This window comes from Falco naumanni, chromosome 3 (assembly GCF_017639655.2).
Source record: "Falco naumanni isolate bFalNau1 chromosome 3, bFalNau1.pat, whole genome shotgun sequence".
NCBI lineage: Eukaryota > Metazoa > Chordata > Aves > Falconiformes > Falconidae > Falco > Falco naumanni.
Window position 1 is genome coordinate 91,348,489 of NC_054056.1, and position 20,502 is coordinate 91,368,990.

The following is a 20,502-nucleotide window of genomic DNA, read 5'->3' on the forward strand; positions in this document are numbered from 1 at the left end:
TTGCATGTTAAAACTTAATTTTAGCATAGTATATATACAAATATATATGTGTGTGTGTATTTCATAATTACTTATACAGTACTATTACAGTATATATGTATGTATATATAGTTCACACATGGAGGAATTGACTGGCGATCCCAAGCACTTATTGACGGGTTCCCTTTCTTGCTTAGGTCAGGCAGGATGAACGCCAGCATTCTGTGCCAGCTGAGCTCTGCTGAATGAATAAATAACGTGGGAGGTCTTGCCTGTTGGGATAAGCATTTCATAGAAGCCAGGTGCAAGCGTCATCATTGCATACTGAATCGCTGCAACTCAGAATCTGGTATTACAGTCATCTGAAGAGCTCTTTTCAGATAGCATTTTAAAACTGGCTCCGCACAATAACAAATAAATGAGGTTTCAGCCTCTGCAAGATATGTTCTAATAAGCCTCCAGGCAAGAGACATACTGCCACATGCCCTTCCAGTCTGGAAAAGTTAGTGTTCACAGCAAGGTTTACCTTCCCTGCATAACAACGTAACTCCCCAGATGACAGCAAAGATTTCAGTAAAACTTGCCAGCAAGATTGTCTTGTCCTGTCATCACAGCAAGAGACCTGTAGTTCCAGATTCAGTCGTTAAGTTGTTGCATGGCTTTGGGCAGACTATGTAACCCCGCATAAGTTCCTTGTAACTCTGCCTAAGTTCCTCATACTAGGATGTGGAGGATGTGGTCAGGTAGTCAGGTACTCCACTGGGATGATGCAAGAGAGTTGTGTGCACTTAACCCTTTTTACTATAAGCTAAGAACTTTTCAAACAGTCGTATTGTTGTGGAAAGGTTCTTGGGTAAGGTGAAGTAGAGCTGCTCCTGGGGTGTTCTTCCAGCCGCTGTGAGGTCCAAAACCTAGAGAAAGTTAGTATGCTTCAATTCCTAAACACACACAACAAAACGGTGCTTTCTTGGCTATGAGTGACAGTGTGACAGAATGCGACAACTTGACAGTGATGCCCTCAGTCTCAAAGCACCTGGTATCCCCCAAGGCTCAAACCCAGGAGCTGAGGGGCTAAGAGTCATTCGCCTCACCTGTGCCAGTTCTTCAAAACACGCTACCTGATGTATTTTAAAGATACATCTTTCATCCTGCTGCGGTGAAAGTGGTCAAGTATTAGAAATTTTTTTATATAACAAAATTCCTGGCAGAAGCAGGGCCTTAGAGTGTCTTCCAGGGTTTTTGGAAAAACAACATGACTGGTTGTGACAGAATGAGGAATGTGTTGTGAGAAAACAGGCAGTTCAAGAGGAGAGCTAAATAAAAGATGCTGAAGTTGAAAGAACTCTTTTTCTCTGTGCCTGAATTTTAGACATATTAACACTCAAATGTCAGTGTTTGAATAATTAAGGTGGTGTAATGAGATGTAATTGCCAGAGCTGCAAGGACAGTAAACATAACTGCGCTATTATCAGGACAAGCTGAGCTCCCAATGGTGCAACAGGTCAAACAGCTATAATCATACCACTGTACCTGGAATAGGATAAGGGAAGGGGCCACGTGCAGGCTGCACATGAACATATTGTACCTGGGCTCTGGAACTATAACTAGAGCAAAGCTGAAGGTTTATAGAGCCCAGACACAAACCAGCATGATAAAGCTTAAAAACATTTGAAAGTAAGTTGGAAAAAATATAAGCTTAATATTCAACTGAGCAATGTCACATTAGTTAACTACATAGCTGGGATTGTTAGTGAAGAAAATGAAGATGCTATTTAAGAATAGGAAATCCAAGATTTTACGTCTGGTCAAGAATAATCCACTGCAAAAACACAGACTGAAGAGCAAATGAGTAGGGAGCAGCCCTGCAGAAATACTCTGAAAGTTGCATATTCTTTCAAAAAAAGCAGACTACATACTCAGAGGTACAAATATAAATAGAGGCTATAAAGTAAGTGAAGTAATTCTTCCACTTTTCTCAGTATTGGCAAAGCTCATCTGGAGCTCAGTGAGCCTGGCTTGGGGCACCATGCTTGGGGGAGATAAAACACTCACCAGGCTACAAAGGAGAGCAATGTGTGTGATCAGAGCTCTAGAAAAAAACAGATTAGATGGGAAGATTGGAGAAATAGGGGGTGCTGGCTCTAGTGAAGAGAAACTTGACAGAAATATGAGAGCAGTCTTAAAAAATAAAGATATTGCAGATTAATAAGACATTCCATTGCAGCAGAAATAGGCTTTGGTTAGACATTAGGAAAAACTTTCTAAAAATAAGGCTAGTGATGCATTAAGCTAGATTGCCTGGGGATTGTAAATCTTATTAAAAAGAGATCAGATAAAACTTAGTCAGGAATGACGGAGATAAAATTAATCCATCTGTAGAGAGTGGGATGGTATAGATGACTTCTTGAGATCCCTTTTCATCTGTATTTTCCATGATCATCCAAAAGATGAGTGTTTTGTTTTTTCAGACTTGCTTATTTATTCACGCTGTTTACTAGCTTCTTCATCTTGGAAATGGAAATCCCATTATTCAGTCAGCGCTGACTTCAGGTTTTTCTTGTACTCTGTAGGAACACAATGTGACTGTTCAAGTTGCAAAGACATCAAGACAAAGATTAAAATGGTGTTAGTTAAAATAATAACTTTGAAGTGACAATCGTACCAGTCAAAATTCTTATCACCGGCTCCAAATCAAAAGGTTTAATGAAAACAAGTCCTAAGTCATGGGTCTCAGGTAATGTGCGTGGTCTCTGACACTTCAAAGAAACCACGTTTGGATGAAATGTGCAAGTTTACTGGGACAGGCAAGACAAGAGTCAGGAACAAACCCATTTGGATCCACTCTGCAAAGCACCTGTTCCCACTCTGGTGTGCCACACGGAAAGCAGGAGGTCTGTTATTATTTCACAGCGCTGCCAGCACCCATTGACACTTGCATACACAACCATATCCACTGCCAACACAGAACAACTTGGAGTCCCTCTAACAGAAAGGAGGTGGCAGGTGGATTTAAAGGCTGCCCACAGTGCTCTCACTGGACAACTGGGCCCTTTGGTAGGATAAACCTGAGACAAGCTCAGCAGTTTAGGCCTCCTCCTGCTTCCACAGATGCCTTTGGTGGTTTTCTTCCTCCAGTGTTCCTATGGCGGCAGAATCAAAGCCTTGAACAGCTAATCTTCCTGCCTTATATCCAGGGAGATCTGGGCAACATTTGACTATGCCTCTGTCTCCATGTAATTTTGGTTATTACTGAGAGAATTTTTCACTCGCCTTCAAATTATTTAAACTCCATTACAGTGATCCTTGTCGCAACATGTTAAGGCACTTGGCTCCTGAGCAAGTGCCTTATAAAAAGGATAAAGTGCTTCTACTTATTATGATTAATATTGTTTTGTTAAATATGGAGGGCACTTTGGCTGCCCTCCCCCCAAGTTGCTACAGCAACACACATCTGTTAGGAGTCATTCTTCTAATTGTGTCAATTAGGCTTATATAAGAGTATTTCAGTGATCCAAACACTGTGGAAAGCAAGGTCTGAGGTCTGGCTGAAGATGAACCTCATCCTCCAAACACTAACGAAATTATTTTAAACTTCCTTCTGGTGTAATTGCGTTAGTCATGGTGAGCAGGAAGCAGTGCAGTGGCCCGCTGAGCAGGGCAGGTTTGCTTGCTTCTCTGATGGAAAGGAGCACAACAGGCAGCTTCTGAAATGCGTGTCAGGAACAGAGGAAACAAAAAGTGAGCTTGCACATTGTTTGCAATCCCTTATTTAATGATCAAGCAAAGGAAATTAGAATGCAAACCCAGCATGTAATGATGTTATATTAATGATTAATAATTTACAGCTAAATGGTGCCAGATTAATGACTAATACTTTACAGCTATACATTGCTTTTCAAATAAAACCAATCTGTGAAATACATACAGATGTACAAAACGACAACAGTGAAAGTGCAGCAAATCTCTGATTGAGATCTTTGACTGGAGCAATTTGAAAGCTGCAGGGCCATATGTAAACTTTCCAGACAGCAGCAGGGCCTTTCTCATGCGAGAAAAACATACTACTTTCCACACAACAAAATTAAATGAAGGAGATCTTACTAACTAGCTACTTATTTTATTAGCTCTATCCTCCAAGGGTGTTTTTGCAACCCAGATCGTTACATGTGAATAACAAACACTTTCTGAAAACGTGGTCTACTTGAGATGGTTGTCGTTAAAATATTAGCAGAAGACACTCACTTGCTGTTACATGACATTACACCACCACATGTGCCATGATCTGCCAATGTTGTGACTCATCATAGGAGTTTGCTAGAGACTGGCTATTGAAATGCCATCCAATTGCAGTTAATTGCTGGCTGAAACCTCCTGAAACAAAGAAAATTGTATCTTTAAAGTGAGACAACTACACGTAATTACAGCCTGTGATAGCCATCAAATAATGTAACTGTCTAAATGTAACAGTATCGTTGTTCAAATATGTAAATCCACTCATCCAAAATAAATCTAAAAGTTTCAAATTCTCATCCTGTGTTGCAATGGAATTACAGATCAGGTTGGAATAGTGCTTATTGTGTAGAATACAGTGAGAAAGCATTTTCACATAATGTTTTCAGATTATAGGAAAGTGTAAAAATGGCACTTTGAAGAAAAGTTTATCCTTGCTTCATTTTTAACGCAGTTACTGGAGGGCCACAAAGTAACTCACAGTTGTCTATGCATACCAGACCAACCTTGAAATGTTTTCATGTTAAAAGACGATAGTGGCTTATACAGGGTAAAAGATGAGAAAAGGACCCCCTACACTCACGGATGCCAAACCTCGGTGCTAGCCACATTTAATAACTTGCTAACTCTAGGGTAAAATAAGGATCACTGTACTCAGAGCAACCTATTTTATCTCACACCAGGCTGCCTAGTGCTGGAGTCTTTGGTTCAGAATTAGACCGTGGAGCTGAATGCTCAGTATGTGAAATTGCAACACTGAAATGCACTGGCTTCCCTTTGTCAAAGAGGGGGTGGGGAGGAGGCAGTGGGGGGGAAGGAAGCAACTAGAGAGGTTCCCCAGCTTAGCATTTCCAGTGCAAGCATTGACCTACATTGACCTGCCTCCCAGAACTGAAGCTTTGCTATACTGATGCAGAAAGGATTACTTCTCCATGGTTTTTAGTCGTCAATCTTCCAACCTAAAGCTCCTTTCTCCTCAAAGTTCTCAATAATTCTTCTGTTTCAGCAACCACAGAGTTGTCATAAATCACCTTTCTGCATCAGCACTTTTTCCCCTTCTGTGCTCTCTAAGGGTGTTTTGTCATTGATCTCGTCTGCCCTGCAACTCTTTTCACTATTTTAGCTGCATTTAATTAGCACAACCATTTATAATGCTCAGAACTGAACTCTGGACTGTTTGTGGATTTGAAAACTGTTGGTTTTTAAAAGGTGTTTTAGAAATGCTTTGAGATCCCACACCACCAGAAAAACGTGGGGAAGTAAAAAGGAGGGCAGCAACTAGGCATCTAATTTTTCCAGCAACTTCTGTACTTTGCTGGTTGTTTGACTGATAAGGGGCACTTATCAGTCTGGGGGAGAATGTTTCTACCTACCACCGCAGATTCAGTATCAAAATTCCTATGCATGTTTGTGACCTGAAATCCTCTACAGAAGATCTTCCCAGTTCCTGCCCAAGTGAGTCCCCTCTCCTAGACCCCCAGGATCTGACAAATCACTTTGGCCAAACAGAGCTGGGAGGGATTCTCTTCTAGGAGTAAGAACGTCATCTGTAAACCAACAAGGATGATAACTGCTGAACAATGTGAAGTTTCCCTACCTGTGATGGCTCTGCTTTGCAGATTCCTCTCGTGGAAAAAAATAAATCTGGCATTATTGCCTGACTACATGGATATTTTACTAACTATGCACTTCCCTGAAGCACTTGAGAAGTTACTTGAGTTTGGTGTCCAGAATCGAAATGTCAAGCTTCCTTGTTTACTCTGCACGTTTCTTCAGTACTTTCAGTTTCCTACTACTTTGTACATACTCTTCCCAAGGATACTCAAGTGCTTTCTGTTGATCCAGTGAGGACTGGTACTACCATTTATATTTTTCAGTTACAGAATGACAGCATCAGTGGATTCTGTCAGAGTCTGGGAGGTGCCTCGAGATTGTCTGGTCCACCCCCTGTGCTCAAAGCAGAGCCAACTAGAGCTATTCTCTACCCCATGCCTGGGCTTCCTTTTGGTATGTAAGGAGAAAAAGTGCAAACATGAATGCTTATGTGGACAGCTGAAAGAGTAGGATCCCGATGTGAGATGGGGCAGACCGATGTGACAGGGCAGAAGCACTCTGTGTGACCTCTGAGGAACCACGCTGAGTTTCCGAGGGGATATGGCTGCCTAAAGATGCAGCAGAAAGCAGTTTGGACATGCAGGCCCTGCTTGCTGATCCCAGGACCTGTAAGTGCCCAATATTTTGTCAGGAAAAAGATACTTAGACACCCAAGATCCTGTTTCTGTGCATGGCTCTAGGTGCTACCATCTTGGCAGAGCTGGCTGTCAGAGCATCTCTTGTATATCAGCATCCCTTACTCACCTCAGGGACCAATCCTAGGAAACTCTGTATCTTCTCAACAATCATTTTTAAATGAGTATAAATTGAACAGTGTCTCAGGAGTCTGTGTGGGTGTCTCTACTCTGTATTCTTCAGTCCTGTCCCTTCAGTTGTTCCCTATGGTCTGCGCTGTATAAAACTGTCAGATCATTTAAGGATACTTCAGTGGGGTTGGCAGCCCTGCACCCCTGCACAATGGGTTTCAAAAAGAAACTTTTTTCAAAAAGAAGCTTTCAGGGTTTGGGGCACTCTCTTGCTAAGCAGCTGACTGCACGGCCTGCTTTCACTGGGACTGCCTGGCACAGGCCATGAGAAGCTGGGATGAAGGAAGGACAGAGGAGAAGAGGCTAGTTTCATACCATGAGCAGGGAAGGAGGCTGCCACTGGGAGGCAGAGAGCAAAAGTCAAGTTGGAATGAATCCGTGTTGGTGTCCTTGTAGTTCTATAAGTTTTGGACATGTTGCTGTCAGCCATTTGTTACAGGTGAACTTCCCAAAGCATTGTCTCATCCCCTGTGACTGGCACGCTGCCTGACCTGCAACACCCCCGGAGTGCCTGTTCTGCACAGAAAATTTTCTCTGAGCCCTTTTATGAGCTGTTACAAGAGCCTTGGAGGCTGCAAGGGTGCCTGGGATGCTGTAGCACTGCCAGCAATCTGTAATGTTTTGCTCAGATGCCTGGCAGCACACTCAACCCTGCAAAAGTTTGAAGCCTGGTTAAAGTTCCTGGACAGGTTAGGGGTCAGGCTGAATTGACCATAATGATGAGGGATCCCCTCAGGCCACCAGTGTTTTAAACAGCAGAAGACAGCAGAAGTTCCTGCCTTGTGTCTGGTGGAATGTATCCAAGTGCCAAAAGGCACCATCATCTTGAACTCTGACAAGGTAACCAGTTTATGAATTATCCTCTTTTACTGACAAGGCTGGGGCAGATCAGGGTGCAGTATCCTTCCTAGTTCTTGCTGATACAGACCCCATGTGGCAGGCAACAAAACTAATGTGGGTCCTACTTCTGTCTCTAGTTTTGGTGAAATGGCATTGGGTGAACTCCCTTACAGCTCAGTGTCTAGGACAGGGCACTCACAATACCAAGTTCTACCCTTTACCTCACTTTAACACACAAAAGCAGCAAGCACCAGCATGCCTGCTCAGGGAGCGCAGGGCAGAGGATGAATGGCAGAAGAGGGAGTGGTCCATACCCAGCCACAGGGACTGCTGCTGGTCTCATCCCCTCTGTCTCAGGTAGCAAAACTGGAAACAGGCCTGTGGATGTTTCCTCGGTGGAACAGGTCTCATACCACCCTGTGTCTCTGCCAATACCCATTAGCGATGTGTCTTGTGCACCCAAAAGATCTTGAACTGTGATTAGATGCAAGTCAGTTAAAAGGACTTGGCCCAGGGACCATGAAGTGTCAGCTGCTCTCAGATGTGACCATTACAGACAGTACATGTGTTGTCACAGGAGCTCAATGACAGGACTTCAGAAGCCAAGCTGCCACCCTTGTGCTTTAATTACTCAGTAACGCTCCAGCTGTAAGTTCCTAAAAAAAGAAAACATAGGAAAATGTAGAGATCTCAGTAGAACATGATAAGGTTCTGGAATAAGTTGTTCTCTCCTACTGTTGCCTCTTTGTTGAAATGCCTGAGGGCTCTCTCACCTTGCTATATCTGCTGTCACTTCTTTCTAGACTTGTCAGGGACAAGTCCTAGTGATGCAGTTTCCCATTAATTCACCTTCCCTCGCTTGGAGTGCTAGTCTGTTTTGCAGGGGTCCAAGCAAAAAGATAAACAAGAGCAGTGTTCACAACAAATACACCTGCCTTCAGGCACAGCAGACAACATTTAGCTCTATTTTGGCTCTGGTAAAAAAAAATTCACTTAGTGGATTCCATTGAAATCCTTGTTATATTTGCAGTGGACTTCACCTGCACACCAAAAATGAGTTTGCACACCCCCAGCTTCCTCTCTTTCTCATCTCCCTCCCAATAACTTCACAAGAATTTTAAATAAGAAAAGGTTGGCAACTGGTTGAAAGAACACAAAGACCTTGTCCTTGCTAGCCAGAGAAAAAGTGCTGGTTCCTGTCTGTCAAGAACTTGTGGCTTTTCAGTTTGCATGTTTCTTGCTAACATTGTTTATCCAGGTAGCACAGATGGGGCGTATCACTTGGCAGGCTTACCCCTAAGCTTTTTACAACACAGATGATAGCAGGTGCAAGATAAGGGATACATACAAAAACAAGAGTTCATTACAAATACATTTGCATCCAAAGCAGAAGCAGCAGCAGGACTTGGCTTTATTTTATCTTAAAAGCATACGCTTTGTGAATTCCATTCAAATACTTGCTGTATTTGCATCTGATATTGTATGTGTGTCACCCCAGGCAACAACATGGAACCGAACTGTGTTTGCGTGGGCCTGTGCTTCTGTGCAAGAGTAGCCAGGTAAGTCATCTCTTCTCATGACAGTATGGAGGTTTTAGGATGTCTCTTGAAAAACTAGAGACAAAATTCTGAAGGGAGTGCATTGTCCCCACAGAGAGCAGGATTTTCAAAGGAAATTGTTAGATTAATAGCAAAGGCTTCTTAATTCTGAAGGTCTTATTTTGATCTCAGAGTGGAAGCCGGGCACTTAGGAAGTGCTAAGCCCTTGAAAATGTGGCCCCAAGTTCTGCTTCTGCCTGTTTGTATGTTCAAATAATGTGGCACAGCTGTGGAGAGGTTCCTGGTCAGAAAGGGTCAGTAACTCACAACCAGAGAGATCAAGGTTAATAAGCATGATGCGAGTGCTGAAGCTATGTCCATATTCTGAAGACATGTCCTTATTCTACTCTCTAGAAGTTCTATTTTAATCCAGTGGCTAAAAAGAGATAAGAGACTATCCTAACAAAAGATAGGTATCAAAAGGTGTCATGCAACAAAAGCTGCGTGACCTGAATACCACTATTTCACTCACAATTCTGCAGTCTGAATCAGGAGTAACTGAAAGCTGGTAGTATCTGGCCGTTCCTTGACGGTGTACATAAAGTGTGTTGTTGATAGATCCATCCATTTCATGGGAATAAAACTGAATCTTAGGTAAAACCACAGGAGGCTTGAGAATATCAGATGAGCAGCAATACCTACTGAGTGCAGTGGAGTATGCTCACAGCTGGCAGAGGAGGCGGTGGATAAGGAAAAAATGCTGTTTCCTTTCACTCTGAAGGACAGTTACTCCAGCTCAGTCCAGCATCACACAGCCAAGGAAGCATGCAGTGGTCCTCACCCTCCATAAATCACTGAGACCTTTATTTCCCACTGCTGTTAGCATAGCTCCTTCTACAAACTTTATATGTGCTTGGAACTGGGGAGTGAAAGAGCACAACAGTAACAAGAAATAAATGAAAGTTTACCAGCAATTTATTTACAGACAAACCTACAAAAAATAAACACATGCAGCAGCAACAGATACAAAACCCCTCCACTGCAACATCCTTTGGGAACTTTCTGTCTACTTTGTAATTAAAGACTTGGGTGTTTAAACCATGGAAAATGGAAAACCTGTGTTTTAAAGTGGCCCAGTGCTTGTTCCCACATGCATTAATGTATTATTCTGTGGCCAGGACTGAAACGACTGCAGTTAAACATGTTTTCTTAGTCTACTCCTTTAAACACAAATTTTTAGTTGAATATTTTTAGGAGTCCAGGTAAAAATAGCTGCATGTGCCTGTTGATTGAGGCATGGAACTGGACAGGAAACACTATTGTTACAACACACTGATTTTTCCTTAACTCTGATACTGGAATGAATCCAGGATTATTCAGAAGAGGAAAATTAGAGAGTGGGAGAATACATCCTTGCCCATGTGAGCATAGAGAACAGACCTGTCAGATCACTGTTCTGATTTCTGCTGTTGTCACTACAGATGAGGGATCATGGCTGCCAGCCTCCCATAGCCCAGTGAAGACCTCAGCCTCTGGTTACTAGATATTCTGAGGCAGGTCTCTCTCTGTCCCCCATTCTCCTCTGCATGAAGACTTTTTTGGTATAGGCACGTGAATATATGTAGACCTCCTAAAGGTCAGCCTCTGTTTGGCCATCATGGAACAGCTGAGGGTTCCTTTTTCTCATTATACGTTGACAAATAATATCCGGCTGTTCTTTTATCAAGGGTCGGCTGTAACTGATCAGTATTTCCTGACACAAAACTTGTCTTTATTCAGAAATTCCAGGTTAGAGAAATAACTGAATTACTTCTATCTAAACCAGCCGTTGCTGCCACTAGCGTTGCTGTCCAAGGATTTCAAAGTTTTATCTGATGAGTCAGCAGGACAAAATACTTCACTAAGAAGTACTCATAAGAGAGACAGACAATCATCTTTCAGCTTCTGAGAGAAATATTGGAAAAGGTGATGAAATGTGCTCTTTAACACAACAAAATCATGAAAAAAAGTTTTTAGACACTCCTTACTATGCTTAACTTTTCATATGCAGTGTTAAAAACTCACTAAAACATTAAGCCAAATCATGACTCCCACTGCACTGGCAGCACAAAAGGCCAATTTACTAGAATCTATACAGATTTAAAGAATTTTTTCAATAACTATACACAACACACGAAACATTTGTTTAAAGAAAAAAAACCCTGTAATTTAACGAACGAGTAAAGGTACAGAACAATAGGAAACAAATGTCAGCACACTGAGAAAGAGGTCAGGATTATTGTTTCTTACATGACACCTGGTTTATTCTTTTGTACTAAGGGTTTAAATCAGTTTAGCACCATTTTGGTTCATTCAGAGATTAACAAAAGTTAATATTTTATAAGATTTATTTATAATACCCTTGAGGTTTAGAGTGTGTTTATGTAACCCTTCTGCCAGGAACTGGCAGCAGCTGAAAGAGCTGGATTGGTTTATCTAGGGGTTCTCTCTGAAAACTTAAACAACAGCAGTTTCAGCCTCCACCCAAAGCTAAATGACCTCCTTTGGGTGCCCTGACAAACAATAAATCCTGCTCAGGGCATAGCAAGAGTTTAGAACAAGATCCGGAGTTTCAAGACAAAAAGAACTTTAGAGACAAGGAAAAGGGAAGAAGAAAGGCTCAGGGTAAACCCATAAAACCCACTAATCAATAAAATAAATAATGCTTAAGCGAGATCCCTAACCTCCCTCTCCTTGTCGTCTCTGTGGCACAAAATAAAGGCTTGCTCTCATTTCCAGATGCCTTGTCACTTGAACATCGCTGCCCACTCAAAACTCTCCCCATATTTACTGCGTGGCTTCACTTTACAGCTAAGCTTATCAACATATGCATAGAAAATCCTACCCTCTCTCCAGCCCCCAGCCCCTTGTCCTGCTAACACCCTGTGCTGGTGCTCTGCTGACCATGCAGGGAGCTGATTCAAGGCCCCAAACTGGTGGAAAATGAACTCAGCAAAACCAAAAGCAAGCAGTGGATAGTTTTCTGCTGGTTTAACTCCCTGAATCAACTCACTGTACTATAAAATGGAGACCAAAGCTGGCACCAGGGAAGAGGATGGCAAGGCTGGGGATAGAAAGAAAAACCAGACTGCTGTTGCTTCTATTAGTTACTAATAGGTTAGGCTGGTGCAGTGTTAAGAAGAAGCTGCTCTCAAGAGTGGTGGCACTTTTATGTGAATTTGCTGGCTTTTCCCATACAGGCTAAACTTGGAGGGAGAGTGGCTACTCTGGCCATGACTACAGGAATAGCAGGGCCCTTCTGTCTCTAAATAACCCTGTACAGTATCAGAAGACCCTTCACCCAGCCAAGCGGAGAAGTAGGGCCTCTGCTGCAAAACTGGAACACCCCATTTTACGGAGGACTAACCCTGTGGTCTGCCTCGCTGGCCAGGCAGCACTGCCCTGCTCCCCCCGTCCCTCACAGAGCGAACAGGCCCTGAGGCTTCTTCCCAGTCCCACGGCCACTCCTGTACGTCCCCTGTGCCATAGCTAGATTTTGACAATTCAGCTTCCTCAGGTTTTTGGGGCACCCGGTGAAGATACCTAAGAGCCTGGTTTCCCCGGGAGCGGCGGAATTCACCTCGCACCGCCGCCACCAGCGCCCGCCTCGGGAAGCGGGGCAAGCCGAGGCACGGCCGGGCGGGCGGGCGCCATTTGCAGGACAACAAAAGGCCGCAGCGTTCCCACAACCCCCGGGCCGGCACCGCGCATCCTCGGGTGCCACCTACCGGTACCGTCTCCGTTAGACGCTGACCCGGCGCTGTCCCGGCGGCGCTGGGTAACGGCGGCCGGGGCGGGCAGCATGGCGGCCGCCATGGCGCGGGCCGGGCCGAGGCGCGGGCCTTGCTACCGCCTGGCAGGGGCGGCGGGCGGGCGGCCGGGGCTCGGCGGCGGGCGGGCGGCGGCGGGCTGGAGCCGCTCGGCGCCCGGAGGAGAGGTGCAGTACTGCGCCGAGCTGGTGCGGTGAGTGCCCCGCCGCGGAGGCCTGCGGACGCGTGGGTGCCGCTCCCCGCGGAGGAGGGCGGCCAGCCCGGCAGAGGGAGGCCTGCGGGCGCTTCCCTCCTGGCCGAGCAGCTGCGGAGTTTCCCGGGAAAGGCGGCCGGGTTTCCCCCCGCGGCACCCGGGGGCCCGGGCCGGCGGGTGGGGTGCGCCTCGCCGCCTCGGGGCGGGGGGCAGCGCAAAACGGGCAGATACTGTAGCCGCGTAGAGCCGTTGGGGTTGGGAAGGGCCTTTAGAGCGGCCGAGCCCGGCCGTTAGCCCAGCACTGCCGAGCCCACCGCGAAACGCCACATCTGCCGGTCTTGTAAACACCTCTAGGCATGGTGGCTCCACCACCGCCCGGGGCAGCCTGTGCCCGGGCTGGACAGCCCTTTCCGTGGAGACATCTTTCCCCGATGCCCCGGCTAAACGCCCCCTGGCACAACTCGAGGCCATCACCTCTCGCCCCATACGGCGTAGCCCGATGGCAGTCTCCGCCCTCCCCCCCGCTTCTTTCGTAGCAGTTTCTCTGAAACATCGAACGTTTCCATTTCATCATTTCGCCTTTTTGGAGAGAAGGATCACCAAAGTGGGCGTTTCAAAATAACGGATGTTTTCAGGTCTACTTGGCTGCCGGGAGATGGCCGAGCTTCTGAAGTACTCCCTGGAAAAATGAGCAAAAGCGGAGGGAATGTGGCAGCTGGACAGAGGGCTCACCGAGCTTCACTGACCTGAACCGAGAGGGCGAGGAAGTCCCTGTCTCCAAAACCACCCGGTTTTGGTCAAATCCAGAATGCCACAAGAGGAGCTGGAGTGCAGCTCAGAGGCTCCCAGGCCAGGTGGCATTTCTTGCTTGGCTTCTGGACTGTAGGCGATGTGCAGGGCCCCTTAGCTGCCTTCCAGTCCACAGGAGTTCAGAGTTACAGAGTAAAATAATAAAAAAAAATATCTCCTTGTAGAGACTTAAGTAACTTTTCTTTGGATACAGCTGTCCTAGACATGGTTGACAAAAGCAGGGAGAGTACTTCCAAGCATGTATAGAAAGAGTGGAACGGGATCATCTCCAAACTGATGCTTGTAAAAGATACAAAGGTGTGCATGGTCAGCAGTAACATTTCAAGTAGGAAAACTAATGGAAAAAAATAGTATTTTTTTTGCTACACTTAATTTTTAAGCTTAGAATAATTGAGGAAAAAAACATTGCAATATGCCACCACCATTACTAGATGGAAGAGAAATTTGTCTTGTTGTGCTGACGTGTACTTTGTGTAACATAGAGGTGGTTCTGTGTTGCATAAACAACTCAGGCAAACTGCGAAACTGGAACTAGGAAAATGTGGCTGTGAGTCTTGGAGCTCTGCCCAGGGTGGGCAATACTAGGTATTACGAGTCACCCTTGAAAAAAATACTAGGTTTTGAGCTGATAATACTTTTCAGAGTGTCTTAATTGAGGGAGGTTTTGTGCACCTGTTCTTTAATATGGTGACCTTCAAAGCCTTCTGAAATTCATAATTTTTTTTTTTTTTTTGGTTGGTGCTTTTAAATTTGCATCAAGCCCTGAAACAAGTTTCACAACTGTTGTGAAAACTCTTAAGGATTTGCTAGTTATCAGCTGCTGTGTATTGTAGGGGTAAGATCCTCTGTTAGTCTCACTTCCTGATTGTTTGATGCTTGAAGTAGCAACCCTGATAACCCTTGGTTTTAGTTTGGGTTTGCTATTTTAAGCTCACATTCAAAAGAAACATGAGCACATGTAAGAACAGCAGACTTCATGAAAATGAGAAAATATGTTTTCCTTGACACCTGCTTCTCCACTTTTGAGGTGAAACTTGGGGTTATTGGTCTTGTTCTAATGAAGGATCAGGTTATAGTCTTATCAGAAAGTACAGAAAAACGTTATTTCAAAACAAGCAATTTAGCTTTTCAGAGGTGACCAAGTGTTTTTATTAGCTGCCATTATGTATGATTTTGCAATTTACAATTCTGTGCACTGATTGTTTTTAATTTAATGGCACACCCAAGTGGCCAAACAAAGGCATATCACTCTAGATCGGCAACAAGTTACCTGCAGCGAAACTGCCGAGACCCAGAGTTTTTATGCTTTGAATATAGTTGCCAATAAACAAAAACTTACTGGTTAAGCAAGTGCTCTTTTGCCAAGCTCCAAAGCACAGTCTTTTAAAGAAATGTGGTTTCATGTTTGGAACAGAAGTCTGGAAGTTGGACAATCTGGATTCTGTTTGCAGTTCTGCCACAGCCTAGTTCCATGCTTTTAGCCAAATATCTTGAGATACGGATTTGAGAGATGCGCTGAGAGTTCAGACAGCATCCTCTCTGTCTTGGAGTTTGTCTTATTTTAAAATAAGCTTAAAAGCTGCTGATTTTGCATAGCCAGAATTTTGAACTATAACTTCTTGCTACTATTTTTGGAGCTCAGTGCTAAGCAATAGCACACCCGGTTTATATAGAGCTGTAAATAATAAATGTATTTTTTCATTCTTTTATAGGAAGCGTGACTATGAAGGGTTTCTGTGTTCTCTGCTGTTGCCTGCAGAATCTCGAACCTCTGCTTTTGCTTTGAGAGCTTTCAATGTGGAACTGGCTCAGGCAGGTATTAAAATATGTTTGTGAACTCTGGAAATGTAAAATAACACTAAATTACAAAGATTACAAATTCTAAATTACACTAGTAGGGGGTGTTTTGCCAAGATTAACTTTCTGTACTATAATGCAGTGTACTATAATATAAATAGTGCAATACAAACCTCTGATTTTGAATGGCCCTTGGAAAGTAGCCAGCATCCCCCAATTTATTTTGTTTATGTGTATAGTTTTTCTGACTTTCCTCTTTGTCATGCATTTTAAAAATAAATTATAACAAACAGGCTGTGGTCTTTGATACTGTTGTGTGACTGCATCTATGTCTGGCTTCAAATGCAGGGACTGAATGGGTTGCCAAGCCATATCTGTAGAAGGTTTGTCAAAAACTTGGATGATATAATCAGTCCCAGGTCTTTGTTGGCAGAAGCTAGGTGATGGAAACGCTGCTGGGAGGGAAGGTAATTAGACAGTTGTGGAAGTGGAGTGGCTGCAGTCTCCCCCCTTTGCTACGTGGCCAGAAACTGCCAGTGCAACCAAGAAAGTTGGTAACACTTGCCAGAAAGGAACAATCCAGGAAATGTGCTGACCAAGTAAAACCCCTCATCAGCTTCTGTGAGCGGCGCTTCTGTCAATCTGTGACGCTTCCTCACTGCTGTTACCTCTTCTTGTACTTCTGGGAAGAAAGCTAAGATTAGGGTTGCCCAGGTTTTAACCTTCATGGGTGAAGATTTTTTTTTTTTTTAACTCTCATAGTGCTCATATGCTTTATGAGCAATAAACATAAATTCAGAACTGAGCACTTTCCCTGCTGAGTTTGCCTGTGTCCTGTGTCTGTCTTTTCAGTGTAGACAGATCAAGTGCCTTAAAGGAACTGTGAATTTCACTCCAGATGTATCCTTTCCAGATTAAAGACTCCATAACTCAGAAGACTACAGGTTTCATGCGAATGCAGTTCTGGAGGGAGGCTGTGGAAGACATATACTGTGATAACCCACCGCATCAGCCAGTTGCTACAGAACTGTGGAGGGTAAAATATACCTTTATTGTCCTAAAATTCACTTAACTAAAATATTACTGTGGGAAATAATGTCCTTGTCTTGTGTGTGCTGTGTTGCATAGTTAATAGCGTTATTTTATATAAAACAGGTAATGTAAACTGTGTTTGTGTGATGTTGTAAGTTACCTACAACCAAAGGGCAAAGTTGGAGAAGGAGGATAGTGGGCAGGACCTACCAGGAGGGTCAGACTTCTGCAAACAGTCTGCTTTTTTCTCTTCTGTTTAGGTGAAGGACTGAGTAAACTGTGGTAAGCTGTAAGTTGATAGCAAGTGAAGTGCATAAGTATACTATCTTGAGCCAGTGCTCATCCCGCCTGAATAGATTTAAGCTGTACAAAAAGACAGGAGGCTAAGCACAGGTGTTGAACTAGTAAATAGGGCATGAGGAAAAGTCCGAGACCTCTGTATGCAGTTACTGGGTTACAGGGAGAATCTTGATACAGTCTCCTTGCATCAGGAGTTGCTTGATGACGTCTATTTAGGTATATTTTCCACAGATCCCGTTGTGTGCCATGAGTAACAGGGGATGTACTCGGTGAACTTAACAGTGCATTGAGTAACAGGGAATGTACTTGTGAACCTAACAGTTTATTTTTAACAAGATGCCCGAGTTCTACAGGCACTAGAACATCACACATAAAGTACACCTACAAATCTGTTCCTCTGCTGTTCATGGCCAAAGAAACAGAAGCTTTCTTCCAAAATTTTTTGTTTCTAGTTAGGACTGTCACTGGTATGTTCAAACTATGGTTGAAAGTCTGAAGACAGTGTAAATGGATTTCCCCTTGATACTGATCTAGAACCATGGAATAATTTAGTTGGGAGGGATCTCTGGTTGTCATCTAGTCCAACTTGCCACTGAAAGAAGGTCTAACATCATAATTGGATCATGTTGTCAGGGTCACATTGAGCTGAATTTTTAATTTCTTCAGCGATGGAAATTCCATTCATTGCTAACTTGTCATCTTAGGGCCGTGGGCCACAGCAAATCAGAACCTTCCAAAAGAGCAGCTACCATAAGGCCTTTGTAAGATCAGAACTTAAACTAAATTTCTCTGAGCTCCTGGACATGAAAAGCTGCAGTCTGTCTGGATATCAATAGCTGAATTCAATTAACATGAATCCCATAGGTAGTTAGGTTTGTGGACCTTCTGAAAAACAGGCAGTGAAGTGTGGAGTCTTCACCTAAGTATTCATCTGCATTGTTCCTTTTAAAATCCCAGGAAGAGCAGGACACTCATTGTAATGCTGGGTTAGGCCAGTGCAGTTCCTGTGGGATTAAAGCATTTCACTTGTTGCCATTTTGGCTTCATATCTACTCCACTGCACCTTTGACACCACAAAAATTAGTCCTTTCCAAATCCTCTTTAAATGCTCTTTGGCAGTGCTGAAACTGTGGCCTCTCCCTGACTCTTCCTCCTTCAAATGTGAAATAAAGCATAAGTGAACATTTGTTCCTGTCTATCAACACTCATGTTTAGATTAAAGTTCAGATTTAAACAAGGTATACTTTGTTTAACTAAGAGAAAACATAGGTAAAGCCAAGAAGTAAAATAAAAGAAAAACAGCTGTTACAGTCACTTCTAGGAGGACCAGAGCTATTCACAGGTGTCTCCAGCTCAGATAAAGCGTGTGCTGTAGCCACAAAGAAGTGTTCATACAGTTAGAATGAAGACTGGCAAATGTTGTGAGCCTCTATGGGATTATGGGAGTTGAAGATGCACCCAGGGTGGTACTTCAAGGTAGGCATTAAAATGCAGAACTAGTCATTTTGCATGTCAATCTGACTGTGCCTTTGCCTCTTATTTCCATCTTTCTTTCTGTCTTGCATATCGTCTTACAATATGCTGATATTGTAAACTTGCCAGGAACAAGACCCTTTTCTCCCAAAATGCTTTTGTCTCCTGTCCAAGGAGGAACTTGCTTTAGTGTAGCTTAACTTATTTTTGTTTCCGAAAAATTCTCATTCGGTTGTCGGGTTGAGCAATTTAGGTACAAGTTAGTTTTGGATGTGATTGTATATATTCTTTAGACCACTTTTAATTTCAGGCTGCGTGTGTGTGTATCAATGTCCAACCAGTCTCCGAGCAGAGCCCCCTCCCAGCACCAACTTCCCCCCTAGTTTTATTGCTGAGCATGACATCCTATGATGTGGAGTAGCCCTGTCGTCAGCAGGGGTCAGCTGTCCCAGCTGTGTCCCCTCCCAATGCCTTGTGTGCCTCCAGCCTACTTGCTGGCAGGGCAGTATGAGCAGAAGAAAAGGCCTTGATGCTGTGTAAGCCCTGCTCAGCAGTAACTAAAACATCAGTGTGTTATCAACGCTGTTTTCAGCACAAATCCAGAACGTAGCCCCATACAAGCTGCTGTGAAGAAGCTTCACTGTCCCAGTCAAAACCAGTACAACATTCAGATGTAAACCATTCAGATACTGAGATCAGTTGCAAACCTTTCCAATAGCTAAGGCTGCCAGTTTTACTCCTTTCTCACAAATCAGAAAATTGATTTTGAAGTGGAAGCAAGAATTGGTCTGTCTCTGTGGTAAGATTTCACCTCACATGTGATTTCTGTAAAGGAAGACCAATAAAAGACAATCCAAACAGAACTGGTTGTGACGTAAGATTTGAAGAATAATTCGGAAAGTATTTCTAGGAGCTCTGATAGCTCGGAACACTGCCATGTGCTGGAGCGAACTAACAGTCTGACTTGACCTGGTGACCTTTGCACTCAAGATGTGATTTTATTTCTACATTTCAGCAAATAGCCCAAGAATGACTTGTTTGAAGAGCACAGCTTCACAAATGTTCAAGAATGTCATTGCAATTCTTAGAAGGGTTTGGAAAGACACCTGAACTCACAAGTATTGCAGAACTGTTAACAGAATTGCTCTCTTTTGTACAGCATATTTTACATATACTCTTTTCTTGCTGTTGAGTTTGTATGAGGACAGTTTTGTTTTTCTAGAATAAATACTAATTTATCATGCTAAGCATGTTTCCGAAGTTTTGTAATCCCAGAACACTCACATTTGGATTCCAAGAGTTTTATGCAGTAGTAAGATACAGAAATAGCTTTTAATAGTATTTCTAGAATTATTAATAACTCAACTCTTAGTGACTTTCGTATAAACTTACACAGCAGCTGTGTGATAGTTGTTCTTACTTATCTGTCCATTTTGAACATACAAAAAGTGAGGCCTAATTCTCCGTTGATTTCTGTGGAAGAAGTCAGTTTTCAAAAGCTGAAAAATGAGGACCTGTGTGTTTGAATGAAGGTAGCTTAAAATGGGTGTAATGTACAAAGTGGATTATTTAGCATAACTCAGTCACAGGTCAAGTCTTAAAGCATCAAACTATTTCAAGGATTTCATTTACAAAGTGATACTCAAGATGAATAAGTGAGAAGTAAACCTGACGTTAGTAGTTGTAGCTTTAAATTTGCCTTTTCACATACCAAGTACTACCTCAAGCAGATTTTGTTGAATCAACAAGAAGATCTAGTTTTGTCAGACCTTGGAAAAAATATTTATAAATACAACGGATATAAAGAAGAAGTTGAAAGTGAGCTATAAAGGCTAAGATTGTGAGAAATCTGTTCCATAGGTTTTGTTTATATGTGTGATTGTAGCCTTTCTGACAAAGTGGTCCGCAAAATTCAGCATGTGTAAGTAAGGGGATGGAAGGTAAGTTGATAGGAAGGGGTACAGGAAGGAAGTAAAATACAAAAGTCAAATACAAGTTAAGAACCAAAAGGGGAGTGCATGAACATGAGATGCTGTGGGATACATTTTTGAACAAAACCATAATATTAATTACATTTCTTT

At 43.2% G+C, this 20,502-nt stretch overlaps 1 protein-coding gene and 1 long non-coding RNA gene across 7 annotated transcripts in view; one reads left to right on the forward strand and one right to left on the reverse strand.

Annotated features, from left to right (window-relative positions):
- Positions 1-12,862, reverse strand: LOC121085661. Of its 2 annotated transcripts, none has more exons than XR_005827152.1 (4): positions 12,775-12,862; positions 7,784-8,125; positions 4,222-4,350; positions 1-2,562 (listed from the first exon to the last, which is right to left on the reverse strand). It is a non-coding gene; the product is annotated as an uncharacterized LOC121085661 (long non-coding RNA). The 2 variants fall into 2 exon arrangements; XR_005827151.1 differs by lacking the exon at positions 12,775-12,862 and adding an exon at positions 8,243-8,755.
- NDUFAF6 (NADH:ubiquinone oxidoreductase complex assembly factor 6) overlaps positions 12,831-20,502 on the forward strand; it is an 18,922-nt gene continuing 11,250 nt past the window's right edge. For 2 of the 5 annotated variants that reach the window (XM_040588535.1, XM_040588536.1), the window contains exons 1-3: positions 12,831-13,009; positions 15,532-15,631; positions 16,530-16,652. In XM_040588535.1, the coding sequence (XP_040444469.1) occupies positions 12,849-13,009; positions 15,532-15,631; positions 16,530-16,652 (384 nt within the window). In that variant the 5' untranslated portion in view covers positions 12,831-12,848. Of the gene's footprint in view, positions 13,010-15,531; positions 15,636-16,468; positions 16,653-20,502 lie in introns of those variants that run through there. The other 3 variants (XM_040588537.1, XM_040588539.1, XM_040588538.1) reach the window with 2 other exon arrangements.